The following is a 22798-nucleotide window of genomic DNA, read 5'->3' on the forward strand; positions in this document are numbered from 1 at the left end:
CCAGAAACATCTTAATCCCATGTGATCATGGAAGCTAAGCAGGGTTGGACCTGGTTAGTATTTTCAAGGGAGACTTCCATGGAAAACCAGGTGCTGTGAGGCTGTGTTCAGAGGAAGGAAGGCAATGGCAAGGCATCTCTAAATAAATGTTGCCAAGAGAATCTCATCATAGGGTTATGGAGTAAATTTTAGGGCACATATAAACATTTCGTTCTAATAACTTATATGAGGAGTTGTAGTTACTGCACTCTTATCAAAAGCCACTAGAGGGCACATAAAGACAAAGAAAAAATCCCACTTAATGTAGTAAGAGAGAGAAAGGGATGGGTCTTTTAGACTCAGCCTGTCCCCTTACCTTGTGATCATGCTTTCTCTCTTGGGGAAGAATGTACACATGGTATAAATACCTGCCTGTTTCATTTTAATTGTTCAGAACAAAAGTCTCAGTTTTTCTTCTTCTGTGAGGCAAAACAGAAAAAGAGCTTTGCTCATTTTGCATAATATTCACTTTTGTGAAGCAAATTTTGGTAGAATTGCAGGACTGATTCTTGGGCAAATTACTATCATTATTGTCTTGTTGCAGGCACTTTTTGCAAGGTATAAGCACTGGGTGACTCATTTCTGTCTTCTTTGCTTCTTCTGTCTGCACGTATTTTGCTAAATGAGATACTGGTTTTTTTCACACAGGTTTCCTGCACAAATTGTGGGGGAAATTCATTGGAAAAAACCTGATTCCCATTTTTATTCTTGTACAGGAGGTGGAAAACCTCTGTTATAGTGGACAGTTCTTTGAGAGAGTGTCTCAATGTGACCGGACACTTTTTCTTGTTGACATGAATTATTTAACAAATATTGTTTACATCCCTAGCTCGCTCATGCCTCCTTGCCTCAGAGATTTTGGCATTCTGGAGTTTACCATTTCCCTTCTTGTTCAGGCAGTTACTAAAGGCCATTTCTGCAGTCCAACAATCTCCATCCATTTCTTCCTCATCTGGAGTCAACCTTGTGTTGAAACATCTTTTGCCCTCTCGCCACCCAAGACTCCTTTTTGTATTAGGTCCAGTTCTTGGTTTTTCAGATGAAGAGGTCAAAGAGAGGTTATGCTTTTGAGGTGAGTAAGGAGGTAAGTAAGGTCAGATAGTGGCATAGCTTTGGCAATACTCTGATACAGCCTGTAGGACTTTGACAGCTGCCATTCATATCTTAAGCTGAGGACAGAAACAAATTGAAAGCAAAGGTGCTTATTTCAGAACTAATACAATGTCTTCTCTCCAGAATGTCTATCAAGTAACTGGAACCATTCTTTACCAGCAGCAGTTTCTTTACCAAAGGCATTCTTTCTTAGCTGCATATTTAAAGGCAATGCCACACTGTAGTATTTCCATCAGGATGTCACCGGGGCACAATGTTGCTGTTTAGGTCTCTGTGTTCTGTCAGTGTGTGAACCAAACAGAGTGCTCTGATGTCGAGGAGCATTTCCAAGCTTCAAAGTGATCCTTAAGAGGGAGTTTGAGGCTACATCCACACTGCAGAAATAATCCAGTTTGACACCACTTTCAGTGGCATGGCTAAATGCTGTGGAATTCTGGGAATTGTAGTTTTATGAGACATATCCTTCTCTGTCAGAGAGCTCTGGTGCCACAAATAACTACAAATAACTACAATTCCCAGACTCCCATATCATTGAGCCCTGGCAGTTAAAGTGGTGTCAGATTATTGTTTCCGCAGTGCGTATGCAGCCTAAAACTATCAAGGAAAGGCATTTCCCCAGTTAGTTGAGATTATAATCATATCTGTCTTATTAAGACTGATCTTAAGTGTATTTGCTTCAGTCATTCGTGCCTGTATCTGCTGAATATATACATATGTACAACAGTGATTCACTTACCAAATTATTGGTGGTTCTAAACTTTATGTTTCTGAGTTATCACATTTCTTTTCAATTTAAATATGAGTGCAATAGTGTTCTTGGGCTCTGTCACAATGTTCCACATATCATCTGTTTTACTGTGAAACTTGTAGGAAAATGAGGGCTAGACATGATGTCATTGGATCCCATTGGTCTGTGGAACAATAATATTCCAGCAGCAGATAAATTTGTGCACTCCAGTAACCAAAGGACCACTCTGCCTCATTATCTGTGCTGGAGAGGCACAGTGCAGGATTGTAGCCACCTTTCTGGGCAATTGGAAATGAATTCAATTCCATTTAAATTGTCACTTTTGTAAATTTTTAATTGTACTGTGCTTTTAGATTGTAAGCTGCTTTGAGTCCCAATTTTAGGGGAAAAGTGGGATACAAATAAATATAATAATAGTAATTGTATTATAAGTTGCATCACTCTTGGTCATTGTGGGGCCTGTGGATTTGTCTTGTTTTGTTGGTGTCAAAGACACCAAAATAGCATTACAATACCCTTTAAAGCCCCTTTAAGATATTTAGGAAAGAGTTTTGGAAAAAAGGGCTATTGGAGGTAGTGACCTAGGGGTCACTAAGGCCAAACTGAATTGCCTCAAGGGTGATATGTGGCTTGGGATGAATGTCTGTGACCCATGAGATAAGTAATCAGGGTGGGTACCATGATCCCATACTGTCATTGGGCATGGTACTCCCAATTCCTAGTGTTCCCAGTGTCATCCATCACCAACACACATCACTAGTAACTCCTGCTGGTACCATCTCTCCACTTTCTACTAGACACTTTCTTGTTTTCCCAACAAGTGGAAAAGCTTCATCTGGGCATTACATTGCTGTTACTTTAACAGGGTGGCTCACTGTCTCAGGTAGGAATCTGAGTGTGCTGTGACTCAGGTCAGTCAGATGGTGCTACCTGTTGAAAAACAGAAGTTATCAGGGACAGTAAGGATGCTGCTGCTCTGTAAATAATCCAAGCTACTGTAATAAGTGGTAATAAAGACAATAAAAGGTGCTGAGAAGTCTAAGAAAAACCTCAAGAGAATTACCCCCCCCCCCAATTCAGGTAAGTTGTCCAAAGTAGTATGTACCCTGAAAAAGGCTGAAAATAAAACTTTGTAGCAGTATGATTCCACTTGAACTGCAATAATTCTATCTATCCTATGGAATCCTGGTATTTTCAGTCGAAGGAGAAGCAATTCAAATTCAAATTTAGAGAGCTCCTTTTCCATTGGATGCTGCCATGGCAATCAAAGAAGAATCATAGTACTATAAGTACAGTGTAGAAGGACCAGTGCAGTGGCTATTAAAATGTGCATTGTAAGGTACAGCTTTGGGCCTCTGATTTTGGTAGTGATTTAGAAGCTGGCTGTTGAACTATCTTGTGTGTGTGTGTGTGTAGGAATCTTTCTGCCTGTGAGCTATCCTTTGTTCTTTTCTTTTCTGCTATGTCTGATTTTCTGTTCTGTTTTAATGAGTAATCTGTGATGGTAATAAATATGGATTGACTGTCTAGTCAATTGACAGAGAACATACATTGTTATCAAATAATTAATGTGAATGTTTATTGGTCCTCTCCTCCCCCTTTTTCTCTTTGCAAGTTTTTCTTTGCGCTCCAGAAAAGCTGGACCACTGGAAGAAGCCTTTGTTCATGTAAAAAAATAAAAGGAAGCCAGGTTTCCATAAATAAATCCCCATGTTACTTTTCTGTTCAGTCTATTTTATTTGTCAGTCTTTTCATGCTCTTATTAACCACCTCTCTATCATATCCTGCAGTTATTTTCCAGTGTCTGGCACTCTCTTGAGTAGCTGTTACTAATAAAAATTTTATGAGATCCTTAAGATGTGTGTCTTTATTTTCATCAAAAGTAAACAAGATGTGATATTAAAAAGCTTTGTTGTACAGATTGGCAGGTTATGTTTGCTGCTTTCATACATAGCCTTCCAAAAGTTTTAACATATGAATAAATATATCATATATGAATAGCATCCCTGTGACACTATTGCCCAGCCAGCATACTGGACAAAGATATTTTTGTTCATGTTGTCCAATTTAACTGGGTTTAAGTACCATCTGTGGGTAAGCTTCAATTCCATTTGTCTTATGTTGCTGAAATGGATTTCATTGGTTTCATACACCCCATGTCTTTTCTTTCTTTGTTTTTTTTATATATTAGACCACTACTAATTTAGAATCAATACACTTTTCTAAGGCTTCCTTTTGTTTCTTGGTCCTTGAAAGTGTGAGGGAACATAATTTTTCAGTGTGAGAGAGTTGTATTTTTCGCTCTTAAAAATGAAAACAAACTAGAGATTTGTGTGATGCAGTGCTGGAGAGAGGGCTTTATATCCAATTGTGATTGCGTAGCAGATTTGACATTCAATTTTCACCTTTTTATTCAACCAGCTGCAACCCCCCCCCCCCCTTACATGTTCTCCTGAAAAGCTGCTGTTGAGAAGAAGCAGTTTCAGTTCAAAACCAGTGCTTGGCATCAGTAGTGCATGAGGACAAAGAAATTGAAGCTAAATTGAGGCCCCTTAAGAAGAAATGAAGCCACTTTAAAACAATGCCTCCAAGTCCCATCCCATATGCAACCATACATTCTATTACATTGCCCAGAAATGAAATGGACACTGACCAATAAGTATCCATTATGGAGGAATCCAGGTAAGGCTTTTTCCACAGAGATCTTACAATCTAGGCATTTTAGAACCTTGTCTTGTAGTACTAATAAATAATAAATAATTTATTTGTATCCTGCCCAATCAACGAGGAATCCGGGTGGCTAAGAACAGTGGCAGTGCAATAAAAATACAATAAAAAACAAAGTAACCCCTTCCCAGCCCCCCAGCTATATAAAGCAGACAATAACAGTAAGCAATATCAATGCAGTTGCAATCAATAGGAATACATAAGAATGTTACAAGTCAAACAAGGTTCATAGAAAATCCTTTCCCCAACTCTTTAGCACAAGTCCACATCAAAACAATATTAAGCGAATTAAATATAAACATAACATAATGCCTGATAGAAAAAACATAAAAATAGCAATTACAATATGTCAAAAACCATAATTCATATACCATAATAAACATCAAAAACTACAATTTATCACAATTAATAAAAAAACAATTATAAGAGATCAAAGTTTAAAAGAGGCAAAAACAGTTTCCACAACAGCCTGCCAGGCTAACGCCCCAGGAGCCGACACAGGTGCCTCTCCACCTCCTCTGCCGAGCAAGGGATGGATGGAGTGGGTGGGGGGAAGGCACAAGCGGAGGTTCTGAGGTCTCTGCCAGGCCAACGCCCCAGGAGCCGACACAGGTGCCTCCTGTCCTCCTCTGCCAAGTGAGGGACTGATGGAGTGGGTCTGTTTGAAATAAGTAAGAAGGCACTGTCTACTTCCTTTACTCACTCAGCCAGTCACCATCTGGCCCTTTCAGTGATCCAAGAAGGGCATAGTTGTAGTGAACATGTAATAGCTCTCAGTTCTTAAAGGATCCATTGCACATCCAAAGATGTACAAACTGAAAACAATCCATTATTATTGGACAAGCAGGGCCCAAGATTACATCTTCTGAGAAACTATTAACTATAGCATCCAAGTTGGATCAGCTCTGCATGATTTTATTGGCAAAGTTCCATGCAGATTCTTCATAGTGGGCAGTTGAATAATCTGCATTGTGTTCTCATGGACTAAAATGCAACAGATCTCAGATCAGTTCCATTGGGCAGCTCTTTGAAGATGGCGGAAAAGAATAATTTTTGGGTGTTCAAATATTGGGAAGGGAAGATTTAGGAATGGAGAACACATTGTAAAGAAATTACAGGTAAACCAGCTGGTAAGTACATAAACAGACATGACATGGAGTTTGTAAATTTGTTATTGCCCATTGAACAGTCTAGTTTATCCATTTTAGCATTCTTGCCAAGCAAACCCCAGGATATATTTTCCTTTGGGTCATTATAAGTTGGAAATGACTTAAAAGCAACAACCATGGCAACAATAGAATAATAATAAAAAACTAATAGTAAACAATAATTATTAAAATATTAATCTTTAGCAATAATTAATAAATAAAATGGATCACAATTAATCAGCCTAAAGACCTTCAAGGCAATGGATCCTGACTGATCTTGGAAGCTAAACAGGGTCAGGCTTAGTTAATAATTGGAGGGGAACCATCAAGGAATACCAGGTGCTTTAGGTTGTATTTCACAGGAAGGAAATATTGCTTGTTTAACAAAACCCTTAGGCAAGGTACCTTCAAGGCATACACAAATCTCATTTAATGCAGTGGCACAGCTATGCATTTTTTCAGAAAAGCGCCCACTTTACACCTTTAGTGAATTAACACATAGTTATAATTCTCTGATAATGAGGCAGATGGTATCATAAATGTGTGGATATGCATAGCCTAAGAAAATAATGTTCCTATTTCAAAACTATGACACACACTGACATATATATGATATAAAATAATTCGACTGTAGTTGCAAACCACTAACAATACCACCTTTCCTACACATACATATAGGAGCACTGGGGAAGAATGGTAGCCATGTGCCCAAAATAACAGGTCAGAAAAAGCTGAACTGTAAGATTTGAACTAATCAGACAGTGATTCATCGCTATATTTTATTATAAAGTTACGTTAATTCCTAATTCAACAAAAATATGTGATGAAGATGATAGTTTCAGCTTATCAGACTTATCTATTCCTGGCTGGGACAGAGTGGATCTTTTAGGCTCCCTTCCATGGGCCAGAAGTGAATCACTTTAGGCTACAAGAATGGGAGTTGCTATCCAACAACATCTGAAGGACCACATATTCTCTGCCTCTCATCTTAAATCTGTTTTTGAAAGGTGGTGAATATGAGGTTTTGTTTTCTGGGTTTTCTTTTTCTTTTCCCGGCTTCTTTGTTCAGGAGCAAGGGCTTGAGCCTACTTGAGATAGATGTGCTGCTACTGGATTCCTAACTAGTCTGAGTACATTGAAAAGATAGATTTCAGAAAGGAGCACCGGGGAAGAACCGTAGCCATGTGAACAAAGATAATTTAGGACATAAAAAGGTGAACTGTAGGATTTTAACTAATTGGACATCCATTGCTAGCTTCCCCCCAGACATTTGGGTGTAAGGAACATTCTTCCCACCTTTGGATCAGAATTGTGGGCATATAAATGTTGAGGGTGTGATTCCCCCCCCCCCCCATTTGTATGTGTTTTGTGCATATGTGCAGAGTTCATTTGTACAAAAATGAGTGAACATGGGAGGAGAGCAAAGAAGGCTTTTTCCCCCCCTCTGCCTTATCTCCCTAAAGGAACTGAGCCCTCCCAAAAGGCATCCTACTCCATCCTGGCCTCTGAGGGGGAGAGAGGGTGGGCCAATGCCATCAGGCCTATCCTTAAGATACAGAGCCCTCCATCTGTCCATCTGCCTTGGTCCAGGCCTCAGAGGGAGAGAAGAATGCTGGACCTGATCCCCTTCCCCACAACCATTCCCTTCTCTTTTTGTGTCGTGTCTTCTTAGATTGTAAGCCTGAAGGCAGGGAACCGTCTAATTAAAAGATTTTATGTACAGTGCTGTGTAAATTTACAGCGCTATATAAATAAAACTTAATAATAATAATAATAATAATAATAATTGTCTTTGCAACCATAGGCATAGTATCTATATGAATACTGTGTGTGATATTGTGTGTGTGTGTGTGTGCGCGCGTGTGCGCATGCATGTGTTTCCACAATGGATATAGATAATTTCTTCTGCCTTCTCATTACTACTATTTTTATTTTTATTTAATTGTAATATAAATAGACCACATTTTTTGACATAGACCTCTGAAAGCAGTGAATGATGATAGAAAAGTTCCAATAAAACTACAATATTCTACTGTATTCAAACTAAAAACAAAACAAACAGAAGCAAATAGCAGCAATTAAAAAACCTACCTACAAAGAAACCCCTCTAACAAGAGAATTAATGAAGAGATTAAGCTACTACAAAAACAAATTGACTTGGAAAACGTAACAGAAATAAGGAAAAACTTAAAAATGCCAAAGCAAACCACATTTGAACATTCAAACAAAATTGGTAAATGGTTAGCACTAAAACTGAGGGAGGGGAAAAATAGAAGTATAGTAACTGAGATTAAGAATAAGGATGGGAAACTGGTCCGGAATGAGAGCATAATAGAAGTCTACCAGGATTTTTATGAAAAGCTTTATAAACCGCAGATTATAGATAAAGAGAAAATGGAAAAATATTTGGATAAAACTGAGTTGTGTACACCATTAGAAGATCAAATGAACAGTCTAAACTGAGACATATCCATAGAGGAAATTACTCAAGCAATAAATACCTGTAAGGAAGGCAAGGCGCCAGGCCTGATGGCTTCACTGCCAAATTCTATAAGACCTTCATGAACGAATTGATGCATCCTCTTAAATGCACTATGAATGCTATTTTAAAGGAGGGAATTCACAAAACGTGGACTAAAACTTGTATTGTGGTCATTCCTAAAGAGGGTAAAGATTTGTCAGATCCTAAAAACTATAGGCCTATCTCCCTCGTAAATTTAGATTACAAAATTTTTGCTTATATTAGCTCAGAGATAAAAGATTTCTATGCAAAATTGGATTGACATAGATCAAAGGGGGTTTCTCCCAAATAGACACATGGGAGATAATTTGAGGATTATACTGAATACATTAGAATTTTATCAATATCATAGCGATAGTAAATTAGGCATACTGTTCGCCGACCTCGAGAAGGCATTTGCCACTGTGAATTGGAGGGTTATACATGGATTATTAATATAATAATAATAATAATAATAATAATAATAATAATAGTTTATTTTTATCCCGTTTTTCCAACTTTTGATCAAAGTGGCGTACAGATTTAAATAGAAAATACATCAATATAAAACAAGTAAAAACTGCATTTAAAAACAATCTTGATAACAAAAACAGGGCCAGCTGAGTAGGGAAATCCATAAACATTGCAAAGTCATCGACACAGGGGGTAGAACATAAAATGACATCTCATGGGGGGAAGGCTTGGGAGAAGAAAAAGGTCTTAAGATTCTTCTTAAAGAGATCTAAAGATGTGGTGGAGCGGAGCTCGTCAGGGAGATTGTTCCATATTCTAGGGGCTGAGATAGAGAAGGCCCGTTGCGAGGTCCTCGCATAACGTGTAGTTGGGACCTCCAGCAAGTTCTTCCCTGCCGATCTGAGTGTGTGGGGCGGATTATATGGGGATAGGCGGTCCTCCAAGTACCCTGGGCCCAAGCCATTTAGGGCTTTATAGGTCATTGCCAACACCTTGTATTGAGCCCGGAAGCAAATAGGCAGCCAATGGAGATCTTTCAAAATAGGTGTTATGTGGTCTGACCTGGAACACCCAGCAACCAATCTCGCTGCCATATTTTGCACTAACTGTAGCTTCCGGGTTTGGTACAAGGGTTGCCCCATGTAGAGCGCATTGCAGAAATCCAGTCGAGAGGTTACCAGAGCATGTACTACAGTTTCAAGGTCCCTCTGGTCCAGGTAGGGGCACAGCTGGCATATCAGCCAAAGCTGATAACAAGCGCTCCTGACCGCCGCATCCACCTGAGATGACAGCTGGAGCGACGAGTCCAGGAGCACTCCCAAGCTGCGAACCGAGACCTTCAAGGGGAGCATGACCTCGTTCAGGACAGGATGGCAAAATTCACCACCCAGACCTGGGGAACCTATCACCAGTACTTCCGTTTTCTCTGGATTCAGACTGAGTTTGTTTTCACTCATCCAGCCCCTTACCGACTCCAAACAGGCATTTAGAGGCGAGATGCCATCCCTAGTCACTGCATCAGTCAGAGACACAGAGAAACAAATTTGGGTGTCATCAGCGTACTGATAACACTGCACCCCGTATCTCCGGATGATCTCTCCCAGCAGTTTCATGTAAATGTTAAATAGCATGGGGGACAGAATAGCTCCTTGAGGGACACCAGATGTCAGTTCCCTCTTATCGGAGCAAATGTCCCCCAGCTGCACCATCTGGAATCTACCCAAGAGGTAGGAACGGAACCACTGGAGCGCAGTGCCCCCGATACCCAACTCCCTCAGGCATTCCTGAAGGATACCATGGTCAATGGTATCGAAAGCCGCTGAGATGTCCAAAAGCACTAACAGGGACACGCTTCCCCTGTCCATGCCCAGATGGAGATCATCGACTAAGGCGACCATGGCAGTCTCAACTCCATAGCCCTCCCGGAAGCTGGTTTGAAATGGGTCTAGAAAATCCGTTTCATCCAAGATCAATTGAAGCTGGAATGTGACCACCCTCTCGATTACCTTCCCCCAAAAAAGCAGCAGCGATACAGGCCGATAGTTGTTATAAATCAGGGGGTCTAAGGAGGGTTTTTTTAGCAGGGCTTTCACAACTGCTAATTTCAATTTAGATGGAAATTGTCCCTCTTTTAGAGATGTATTAATTATGTGGTGCAACATAATTAGCACCACATACCCCCCCGAGCTGCCAGCCATGAGGGATAGGGATTGAGAGAGCATGTCATCTTCCTGACACTTCGAAGGATCTTGTACACTTCCTCGGTACTAACAAACTCAAAGTGATCCAGTTTAACAGGGTCCACGGAAGCTCTGGACACCTCTCTAATAGATTCTGAAGAAATACTGGTGTTGAGATCAGCCCTTATCCAAGAGATTTTATCCACGAAGAAGCTGTTAAATTTGTCACACATTAGACAGAATGAAACTCACACATAAATTTGGAAATTGGATAAAAGAGATCTATAAGTTGCAAACCGCCCAAATATGTATGAACGGGCAAAGATCTCGAACCTTCCCTATAGAAAGAGGCACGAGTCAGGGCTGCCCTCTTTCCCTCTTACTCTTCAACCTGGTAATCAAATTGTTAATTAAAGATATTAAACAGGACAATGAAATTAAAGGCCTTAAAATTAAGAAACATAATTTTAAAACAAGGGCATATGCAGACGATTTGGCTGTTATATTAGATGAACCTAACCACAGCATCGAATTAGTTACGAAGAAATTTGAAGAATTTGGCGAGATTATAGGGTGAAAAATTAATAAGGAAAAATCTGCTTTCATAACCAAAAATCTTACCCCTACAGAGGACATAGAAATACACAACCTAACAGGAATAAAAGTTCAGAAAATAGTAAGGTATTTGGGAATAAATCTGACCAATAAGAACATAAATTTATTTGATAAAAATTATAAAATTGTATGGGATAAAATCAAGAAAGATTTGTGCAGATGGAGTGGAATGAAACTATCACTCCTTGGTAGAATAGCGGACATCAAGATGAGTGTATTGCCCAAACTAATTTTTTATTTTCAAATGATTCCGATATCGATTAAATAGAAAATATTCAAAAATTGGCACAAAGAACTCTCCTTTATTTGGGATGGGAAAAACCAAAAACCCAATTAAAAGCATTACAAGATTTGAAACAAAGAGGCGGCTTAGGGATTCCAAACTTGGAATTATATTATGATTCCTGTTGTCTTGTTTGGCTGAAGGAATGGATTACCCTTAAAATCAATAGTCTGCTGGCTATAGAAGGTGAAGGCCTCCATTTTGGATGGCATGCCTATCTCATGTATGGAAAAGACAAGATTAATAATATTTTCAACACCCACTGTATTAGAAGTTCACCAGTGGACGTCTGGAAGAGATATAGAAAACGATTAATACCAAAATTACCTGATTGGGTCTCCCTTCAGGAAGCCTTACAGAGAAGGGAAACTATCCAAGATGAAAATTGGCTCACTTACAAAGTGTTGCTGAAAGGTAATAGAAAAGAAGCGAAGATAAAAACCCAAGAAGAGTTGGTAAGGGGGGAGGGTCATATAATTAATGGATTTCCATATAGGCAAATTTTTGAAAGGTTTCATTTGGATAAAAAATGTTTTGGGTTCATGGAGAAAGATAAAGAACCAGAGATTTTCAAAATTATTACTTCTGTGACGAAAGAGCTAATTGGGAAAATCTATAGAATCCTGCTGGAAGAAAGCTTAGAACCCGAAATAGTCAAAGAAGAGATGATAAAGTGGGCAAAAAACATCGGTCACAACTTAGAATTGACAAAATGGGAAAAATCTTGGAATAATGTAATGAAATATACAGTATCACAACGAATCAGAAAAAACTATTCCAAAAGTTTTTATCGATGGTATTTTACCCCTGAAAAATTTCTAAATTATACAAAAACAGTAGTAACCTATGGAAATGCAAAAAGAACCCAGGCACTTTATTTCACTGTTGGTGGTTGTGAAAAGAAGTTGAGAAATATTGGGATACAGTTAATGATACCTTGTCAGAAATATTGAACACTCCTATGCAGAAAAAAACTGAAATGTACTTACTGAATATGTTTGATGAAGCTATAGAGAAAAAATATGGTAAAATCTTGTTCTATTCGATCACCTTAGCAAGAATAAACCTGGCGCAGAAGTGGAAAGATGGAAAAATGCCTGACAAAAAAGATTGGCAAATCAAACTCTATGAGGCAATAGATATGGACAAATTAACATTGGTGCTAAGAGGAGAAGCGACATGCGGCATGGATCAAATTTGGAAACCTGTGACAGAATATCTTAAGAGAATATGGAACTCTAATTCACTGATGAAATAATGAATAACACCGTGAATGGTATAATAGCAAATGGGAATATTTTAGAATGTCATCTCAAGGGGGAATATTAATGCTCTTGTTAAAAGAAGAATAAAAAATTTTAGGCTTCAAATGACACCGATCATGGTCATTTAGCCATGTCAAGTTTTCGTTGTTTATGCAATATGTAGATGATCGAGTGAAGATACAAATCTATACTGTAGAAAGAAAGTTACTTTTACTTTGAGTTTATACAAACAGCGTTCAAAGGAGAAGGAAGTTATCTTATGTTGGGAAGATAGTAAGAAGAGTGGATGTCAGCAAGAGGAATTCAGATGGTATATGATGGAGTGAGACAGAGTGAGAATTGAGAAGTTAGAAAGTTGTGAAGATAGGAATAGATTGTTAGGAAAGTAAAGGGTACAGGGAAGTATAGGAAGATGCATAAGGTATGAAGGTTGACTCTGTTGAATATCTGTAGAATATATGTTAGTGTGTACATGTTTTATTTTGCAATTGTATGTATGTATGAATGAATGTTTTTATTAATTCAATAAACCTATTTAAAAAACCTATTTAATACAGCCAGTATTAATACATTGGTATATCCCGTCAATGCACATGGTTAAAAGCCACTTGAAAGAGTGTTTTAAAGCCTTGGTCATGTCAAGAGTGAAGAAAATGACAAGGGGCTACACAGAGAGTGGATACATTTAATAAGTTAAATAAATTATTTTTGTGACAGCTTGAAGCATTGAACCCTCCACTAATGATCCTGTCCCATACACTGAGCCTCCACTTGCTTTTAGAGGCAGGGATCTATAAATATTTCCTATCATAAAGGTATATTTATCCATTCTTCTCTGTCTCAGCAGTCCATCTTCAGGCAGCGAAATGATTCTGAGATTTTTAGAAAAGAAGCAAGGTTTAAGGCAGGGGTCGGCAACCCCCAGCCCACGGGCTGTATGTGGCCTGCCAAGGCCAGGGGACTGGCCCGAGCCCGGTGCTGCCGCCGATTGCCAAAGGCCCCGCATCAGTGGCAATCCGGCAGCACCAGGCCCTTCGCGTGGGGCCTTTGAGGACTGCCGGCCTCCTCCCTCTCGTGTGAGTGGGCAGGGCCTTTGGGGGGCCGCCGGCCTCCTCCCTCTCACGTGAGAGGCTGAAGGCCCCGCTCACTCGCACGAGAGGCCAAAGGTCTCTTGCGCAAGTGGGTGGGGCCTTTGGGGGGCCGCTGGCATCCTCCCTCTCATGTGAGCGGCTGCTCACGTGAGAGGCCGAAGGCCCCGCTCACTCATGCGAGAGGCCAAAGGTCTCTCATGCAAGTGGGTGGGGCCTTTGGGGGGCCGCCAGCCTCTTCCCTCCTGGACCTCTGCCTCCAGCAGGTGAGTGAAGGAAGGAGGAAAGGAAGGAAGGAAGGAGAGAGAGTGGAAGGGAGAGAAAGAAAGGGGAGTGGAGAAAGATAGGGTAGGAGGAAGAGATGGAAGGAAGGAAGGAGAGTGGAAAGGAGGGAAGGAAAGAAAGAGGTGTGGAGGGAGAGATGGGGAGAAGGGAGAATGAGAAAAGGAGGAAGGAAAAGGAAGAGAGGGGAGGAAGGAAGGAAGGAAAGCAAAAAAGAAAAAGGGGTGTGGAGGGAGAGACAGGGAAGGAAGGCAAGGGGAGAGTGAGAAAGGGAGGGAGGAAAAGAAAGAGAGAAGGTAGGAAGGTGTGGAGGGAGAGATGGAGAAGAAGAAGGAGAAGGGAGAATGAGAAAGGAAGGGTGGAAGGGAGGAAGGAGAAAGAGAAGGGGAGATGGGAAGGAAGAAGGGATGGACCTCTGCCTCCAGCAGGAAGGGAAGGAAGGAAGGAAGGAAAGAGGTGTGGAGGGAGAGATGGGGAGAAGGGAAGGGAGCTAGGAAGACAGGAGGGAGGGAAGGAAAAAGGAAGGGGGATGAGAAAGGGAGAGGGAAATAAAGGAAGAGGTGGAAGGGAGGGAAGGAAGAAAGGGGAAATAAAGGAAAGGGAGGAAGAAAGAGATGAATGGAAGGAAAGAAAGAAAGAGTAAAAGGGAGAGTGAGAGAGGGGGAATAAAGGAAATGGAGGAAGAAAGGCATGGAAGGGTAGTAAGAAGGTGAAAAGGAAATAGAAAGGGAGGAATAAGGAAAAGGAAGAGAGAGACGGATGGAAGGAAAAAGAGTGGGAGAGAGGGAAGGAAGTGGGAGAATGAGAAAAGGAGATGGAATAAGCAAAAGGGAGGAAGAAAAGAGAATGAATGTGAGATGGGAGGGCGGCAGGGCCGGCAAAGGGGGGGAGGCCTCCAGCGCTGGCGCCCCCATCAGCTTTTTTGCCAGCCTCTGACAGGGCCTGGGGCCCCGTCAGGGGCTGCAAAGAGGGCGAGGCCTCTAGCGCTGGTGCCCTCGTTGGCTTTTTTGCCGGCTTTTTTGCCGTTGGTGCAAACTGGAGCCCGTTCGGCCGAAGGAAGGGACCGAGGAGGAGAGGGCGGGCACATGCTTCCTCCTCCCCGCGGGGCTTCGGCAGACCTGAGGTGTCCTTCAGAGGACACCTCAGGCCTGGCGAAGCCCCGCCCCTGGAGGCTGGAAGCTCCACCCCCGGCACGCGGCCCCACCCCCGGAGGGTGGAAGCTCCCCCTCGCCTTTGGCCCCCCAGTTGTCTGAGGGACAGCAACCCGGTCCCCGGCTCAAAAAGGTTGCCCCTGGTTTAAGGTCTCAAAGACATTTGGCATTGGTCCAAACAGTATACTATCTCATAGGAAAAGCAGAATTAAGTTATGTCTCAAAGCTTTTTGGTATTCTGATTGTTTATTCCTTTAAGTTTCTGAGTCATCTAATTGCTTGTTCTTTTTGCCCTGAAAATTGTTTTTCATTTCATTTTAAGAATATAATATAATAAATCTTTATTACATTCATAGACCAGCACGAGAGCATTTTACTTTAAAACTAAGCACTGTGGGAAAAGAAAAAACTATCTCCAGCTAGCATGTGGATGCACATTTTGCCTACAACACAAGCTATCCCACTTTCTAGTTAAGGGTATAAGGTGGTTAGGAGAAGCCCGTGTTTCACATCACTGTGTATTTATGACCATGGATTTGGGTAGCTTAGTAAACCTTTGTGCAATCATGCAGATAGGTACTGTGACATTTCTGCTTTTAGTCAATCCACAGAAAAAGCTTTAAGACTCTATACGAATCCCTTTTGAATAAAGAGGTGGGGTCCGTTTTCTACCTCAACAGTGAAAACATTGTAATTAAAGCAGATGTATCTTTATATATATATATATAAACATACAAGCACATCCCAAGACTTCTTGATGCAAGCCCTCCTTTTTCTTGCCTGGATTGGTTGATGATTTTCAAAGCCTCAAAGCTTGCAGCTGAGTGACTGAACTGAAAGCGGTGGTGATACAATTTCCACACATCTCTGTGCCTCTAAAGCCTCCAGTGGCTCCTCTAAGCAGTAGTACATCCACAGCTTGTTTGACAGTGCTGGACTTCACGGTATCAGAATGGTAAGAAGCTCTTTTCTTTTTACCAGGTTAAGAACCAATATTGCTGCTTAGAATAGAAAATTATCGGTAGTAGGATCTGCTAGGGAAAGCAGATGAGTGTAATTATTTAAAGCAAACTGCAAGTGGCTAACAATAGCACTGTCAATATTTTGTTGGAAGGGAAAAGCAAGTTGGTGACAATCCCTGGCAGTGATGATGTACAGTTAAACAAATGAGAGGGTTGCTGTTTTAAAGGAGTCTTGGTGAATAAAGGTGGGTGTGTTTGTGTTTTCAGTAGCATTGGTATTTACGTATTCAGAGGTAAATAAAACAAGTGTTCCAGGAACAACACTGATATGGATTTACTCTGAATGGCTCAGTAGCATCTATTGATTTTTGTATGACTTTGAGTGGGTGTGTTATATACGCTTGCAATTGGTAATATGTTTATAATTAAAGCAAAGTGTTGTAATAAGCAAACATCCACATGTATAAATATATAACATAGCTAAAATCATAGTAGTATACACAGTGTAATTATTTTACACTGAAGGATCTGTGTGTGTATTTGAAGTTGTTAAATAATTACTAGCAGCAGGAGAAAGAAGGTTGCACAGCATTCTTTGTAAGCATTTGAATCCACCCTAACTGGAAAAAGAAAACACAAATGTTCATATTTAAACATACAATGAAGCCAGTCTCCTACATGAAAATGTAACCATTTTAATAATTTATCAGAATAAAATAAAATAATAATGAGAGTACAAATGCAAAAGATGCACACAGCACTAAGAAAACATTTACTGGAGTAGAAACCAGTAAGCAGTAAGCTGCATTTAATTGACAGCTGAAAATATATTATTCTCTCTGTACTTTAAAGAAAAGAAGACAATTTGACACAACATGTTTTTTATTAAGCAGAACGCATCATGCAAAACCACTAAACAAATATTTTTCAACAATTTTGATTTCTGAATGCCAGCAGACATACACACATACCACTATGTACACTTTCAGTTGTGGCTTCAGTACATCCCAGTATCCAAAGAAATCAACTGGTAAATGGCTGGGTACAAGAGTCAGAATTGTAGCATATAGTACAGAAAACTGACTAAGCATGCTGTTTTGGCAGAAATTAATCTCATGCTATTTGTTCCAAATAAACAACAACTAAAGGTTCGTTTTCTTTACTATTTCCACAATATATCATACTAAGTGGACTAGACTGCTTTAGTGTACTGATTTGCTCCCTTGCTGTATTTGTTCATTTTTTAAAGCACTGTGCTAAACTGAACAGATAATGTTAAATAGGTTTTAAATGTAATGCTTATATGAGGTGACCTATCAGTACTTGAAAATCAAAATGAAAAACATGGTCTTAAGTTTCCCATAACTGGACATAACTCAGGAGCTATCTTCACTTTTCTTTTCATTAAAGAGTTATGTCCAATTATGGGAAACTTAAAACATTGTTTTTCATTTCAAAGAATAGTGTTCATTGGTTAGGTTTAGGCAGAATATGACTGTAACATACATATAATATGGGTTGCTAGTATACCAGGAGCACCTGAATACTTTTCTGACAAAATATAAGATTATGAAAAATCACGTAGAGGTGAAATAATCTATCTGATCTTTATGTATTTTGTTATGATAATTTATACATAATGAAGAGATCCCAAAGGTACAAATACTGTATGGTATTCACCTCTTTGCTAATTATATTATAATATTTGGAACATTTTACTTGCATTTTTAAGGCCTAATACTCACGTGTTAGACAATAACATATAAAGCTGAGACCTAACCTTCTCTTGATAGTAGGATGTTAGGAACAACAGGACAATTCATACAGTTGTAGCACAAAGAGATACTGACTATGCTATAGAAGGTAGCCTATATATTAGGGCAACATATAGTCTTTTGTTAATCAAGATAGAGTCTTGAATTGTTCCCAAGAGGGGGAAATGTGAAAAATACATATCAATGTAAATATGTTCACATGTACCTTCATAAGATAAGCTGCAAAAGTATGGATGGAAAAGGCAGATGACTGGTGACACAATTGCTCCACAGACATATGCCTTTTGGCAAAAATGGGCTGTGATGTTCACCCTTTAAAACACTGAAAACACAGTGTGAGTGAAGAGGGAATATTTAAATTTTTTTTTAAAAAAATTCAAAAATTAAATTAAAAATTTAAATTGTTTATTTTTTAAAAAAAACCACATCTTACCAAATTTTCACTTTAACCACATAAAACAATGTACATGTACTAAATTTAGGCTGTGTGTATGATACCGCAATTGAAATATATACAGTGCGTGTGCTGGAGCCCCATTGGAAATAATAGGGCACGCACCCATGGCACATGCCTCATTACTTCTTCCGGGGTGTGCAACAGGCTTTTCTGGTGTGGCTTTCAGCATATGTTTGCCAGAAGTTTACATCACAACTATTGCCATTTCATTCAAGAATTACGATTTATGAATAACATCAGTACCATAAGTCTTACTAAGGATTCTGTATGGTGTGGTATGGGAAGAGCTCAATGTGACACCATGAGTTACTGCACTGGGTGATACCAACCCGAGTGATGCCACTGACAAAAGCTAAACAGTGTTTGACCCAAAATCTAAAATGTGTGTTGGCATTTTATTTACATGCTGTTTGCCTTGAATTAATACAGCAAAAGTTGTTATATTCTTTAACCTTACAAATTTCTATGGTAAACCTACACTATTTACATAATTTTGTATAGAGACTTTTTTTAAAGAAAGAAATGCAGATTTTTGTGTTACACATTAAATCCAATGCCTTATATGGCTTCTGCAAAGGGGCATTCATCAAAAGGTACTGTGTAAAGTGATTAGCAAAATGAATCTGAAAACTGAATTTTTTTCTGTTGCTGTGTGTAGAACTGGATGGAAAGTATCCATTTGACTGGCACATCAGAACTGCAAAATCCTTACTTTTTTGAACTTTTTTTTTGCATGTAATACTTTATTACAGACATGCCAGGAAAGCTAATTCACAATAATTTCAAGCATGCAGGAATATAAAACTGTAACAGACCACAACAGCTCATTAGCACTCCATGCATAATACTTTAAAGATTCAGACATTAACAGAATGCAGTGAAGCACAACCACATACATTCACCGAAGCAGTACCAATTTTTGTAAAATTAAGGTTTGAACTTTTTTGAACTTCTGAACAGCAATGTTACTGGGACATTCATTGAAGTCATAGATTTCTAAGGTCACATAATAGCAAGAGCATATGAGGGATTGCCAGAATTCTCTTTGCATTTGGTTATTGAAATCAGCTTCAATGTCCAGCTAGACAATCCCACCATACACTGCACTGATACCTGGTTTTGTGAGGTTCACAGGTACTACACTAAGATAGAAAATGTTGCTTTGATATTTTGGAATTGTGTTCTAGGAAGAGGTATTTCTCAAACTATCAAGTCTCCTGTAGCATTTGTTACCTCTGTCTTAATTACTTCAGTTTCCAATCCATTCTTTATTGCCTTCCTAGTGCTCCTGCAGGAATAAACTTGTATTGTAGAATTTTGAAGCCTGAAAATAACAAGAGTTGCTATGGGAACCAATTCTTAGCCTTGGAGGGGATCTTCTTAACTCTGTTCTTGGGGGGCAAGGGAAGAAAAAGAAGAACAGAGATTGGGGCCAAGAAGTACAAGATCTAAAGCAGATAAAAAGACATTACTCTTGAGTCACAGGGATTTCTACAATAATCTTAAGGCTCTGAATAAGCATTTCCTCTGTGAACATACAAACCTTTAGATTCTGAAGTAGGCAGTATTTTTATTCAGATTCATTCATATCTGGGTTTAAGACTGAGTTTGGGTCTGCAATATGTTTGGTCACCCTAATGGAAGGCTTACGCTAGGGAAGTGTCAGGGAGAGCACAGCCCTGTTAGTTCTCCTGGATTAAGGTATCCTAGCTGTGTGGTTGAATTGGATATAGTTTGGTTTAAGTTTAAGTAGGATGTTATTATGATGGCTATGGTCCTATCCTGCTGTTTGGTTGCTGGTAGAAGTGGACAGTTGATTTGATCTATGGCATCTGGCCTGTGTATGTCAAGGCTCTAGCTTGTCTTCCATTCCCCGTTATATTTAACAACTTCAGAAAGTCACCAGGGGAAATCATGCAAAGGTTAGGGCTGCAGTGTAATCAATATGTGGATGGCATATATAGAAACCATGGAATATTTTGATAGGAGGTGATACTAGGCTGGATAAGGACAAACATGCTAAAGTTTAATCCAGACATGACAAAAGTACATCGCATGGATAATTCTTTGAATCAGAGTAAAGAGATTCAACTGGTATTACATGTGGCAGCACTTTTAAGAACTCCATCCATATTTCTGGACCCCTTCTGGAATAGTAGCTGACTGTGGCAACATATTTAGAATAGTAGGCAAGAGTGCTTTTTACCAAGTTTAGTGGTTTGTAAGCTACAATCTTGTCTGGGAAAAGTGGACCTAGATTCACTTATGTATGCTCCACTTAGAGGATTATAGCAGTGGTAACTCAACATTTTTACCTTTGGGACTCCTCTTTACATCCACATGTGGACATTGTGCCCCTTCCCCATGTAGTATATGAATAAAATATTTTGTTTATTTAGTGTGTATATTTTCATTCACACATTAATGTATCTTCATATTTTTACATTTTATTAGGAAGTACTGTACAAATTTGAACAGTTTTATTTAAGTAAATTCAATATTTAACTCAGTGCGCATGTAAATTTTGCACATAAAAAGTTTGGAAAGAGGAGGAGGAGGAAGGGAGGATCAAAGTCTCCAAGTCTTGTGTCCCTCCTCCCCCCTCCTGCCTTATGGTTTGAGAACAGACTATAGCAGTGATTCTCAAATGTTTTACCCCTGTGGCCCCCTTTACATCTACATGCAGACTTTATGCCCCACTGCTCAGTATAGTAGAGGAATAAAATATTTTGTTTGTTTAGTGTACATATTTTCATTTGTACATTCATGTATATTCATATTTTAACATTTTATAAGGAAATAGCATCATCTAAATTAGAACAATTTTATTTAAATAAATCCAGTACTTAACACATGTATACATTTTATACATACTATTTCACACAGCCACACTCACATAAGATAATGCTCACAGATATGTACACACACAGTCATGCTTTCATTCTTTCTTTCACTCACATGCATACTCATTTACTCTCTCTCACACACACACAGTCACACAGAAACATTTTCTTGTGGATATATAAGTATACACAAGTGCATATGTGAATTTGTAAAAAAGAGATGAAGAGGGTGACTGAGTGTATGTGTGAGAGAGAGACAGAATTTGTGCATGGTACTGTGTGTGAATGAATTTATCTGAGGAGGAGAGTTAGAAAAAGAGCATTACTGAGAATGCGTGAAAATTAGTGACTTTCTGTGACACACACACACCGAGAGAGGTACCAGTGTAGTGTGTATGTAAGAGTATGTTGAGGCTGCAGCAATGTCTCATCCTGAGAACTGGGGCAGTGACGGGAGAGGAGGGGGAAGAAAAAGTGGTAGCTTGGGATGCTCTCCCTCAGAGACCACAATCCAGTCAGTTTATACACTCTCCTCCTCCTCCATTAGAGAGAAGCAGCTGCTCTCAACAGTGGCATTCCTGCAACGGGGTGACACCCAGTGTGGAAGGATGGGACTTCTGGGGTGGGTGGGACTTCTGGTGGGGTTTCTGGAAGTCTAGGGCTGGAAGGATGTTTGTGAGGGCCTCAGCTGTGCCCCCACGGGCCAGACATGGCCCAGGGTAAGGTGGTTCAGGCCTACAGTTTGAGTAACTCTCATGCCCCCTGGGAGTCCCACCCCACCATTTGAGAACAAATGGATTACAGTAATCCAGTGAAATTTCCCAGATTATTGTAATTTACTGCATGACAGATATCTTTGAAAATGAGTTAGAAACTTCTGGGCCCTTCCTGGGGCAAGACAATTAGATCTTATTACATCAAATCAGCTGTACTGGTTGCCAGCACTTCCAGTCCCAATTCAATGTGTTGATTTTGAATACTAAAGCCTTAAATGGTTTGGGTCCAGGTTATTTTAAAGATAATTTTTATAGTCATCTCAGTTTTTAAGAGCCCCTCTAGGAGGCCTGCTCACAGCAAGATCAGTAGGACTGGTGACTACTAAAGATGGGGCCTTCTTGATATATCTCCTATCAAAATCCCTCTTAAGACAGAATTTCAACTATTTTTCTATTGGTGGTATTTTAAAGAAGCTTTCAAAATTCATCTCTTTTCTTATGTTTTTTACCTGAGGACCTTTATGTTATTGGCTATCAACATAAAATTTGAATCTGCATTTTATTGAAACTGGTGTTATTTGAACTTGTTTAGTTGAATTGTTTTGAACTAAACATGTTAACAGTGCTTTTATGCTGTAAGCCATGTAGGAAAGATTGGTTTTGAAGGTAGCCTGTCAGTGCCTGTTTTGCCTCCAGAGGGAAGCCGCAGCCACCAAACCACATGGCTTCCTTGCGGAGGAAAAAAGAACCCGCAAAAAGCAGGTTCTTTTAAAGCTGCAGGGGCGGTGTAACGAGTGTGGAATACAACAAAACAAGATGCTGATTAAAGAAATAAAGAAAACATCTGCCTCCCAACTACTCTTCAAACGCATGTTTGACTATCCTTGAACAGTCCATTATAGTAGCATGCAAAATGTCAGATGAATCTCAATC

The 22798-nt window shown here is 39.6% G+C and overlaps 2 protein-coding genes across 2 annotated transcripts in view; one reads left to right on the forward strand and one right to left on the reverse strand.

The window, feature by feature from the left end:
• The window catches only part of PLD5 (phospholipase D family member 5), a 138434-nt gene that overhangs the window by 36390 nt on the left and 79246 nt on the right, over nt 1-22798 (forward strand). The gene's annotated exons all lie outside the window — the stretch shown is intronic.
• On the reverse strand, nt 5105-9861 carry LOC149310824 (uncharacterized). Its single transcript, XM_089528349.1, has 2 exons — nt 9197-9861; nt 5105-5285 (listed from the first exon to the last, which is right to left on the reverse strand). Exons 1-2 carry the CDS (start codon nt 9859-9861, stop codon nt 5105-5107), a joined length of 846 nt encoding a protein of 281 aa, XP_089384475.1.

This window comes from Sceloporus occidentalis, unplaced genomic scaffold (assembly GCF_023333645.1).
Source record: "Sceloporus occidentalis isolate IW3139 unplaced genomic scaffold, rSceOcc1.0.p SCAF_6, whole genome shotgun sequence".
Taxonomy (NCBI): Eukaryota; Metazoa; Chordata; class Lepidosauria; order Squamata; family Phrynosomatidae; genus Sceloporus; species Sceloporus occidentalis.

Coding starts and splice junctions, on each gene's coding strand:
- LOC149310824 (XM_089528349.1), bottom strand. CDS start 9,861: ATGAAACTGCTGGGAGAGATCATCCGGAGATACGGGGTGCAGTGTTAT. Junction 5,286..9,196: donor CTAAATGGCTTGGGCCCAGG/GTACTTGGAGGA, acceptor TATTTCAAACAG/ACCCACTCCATCAGTCCCTC.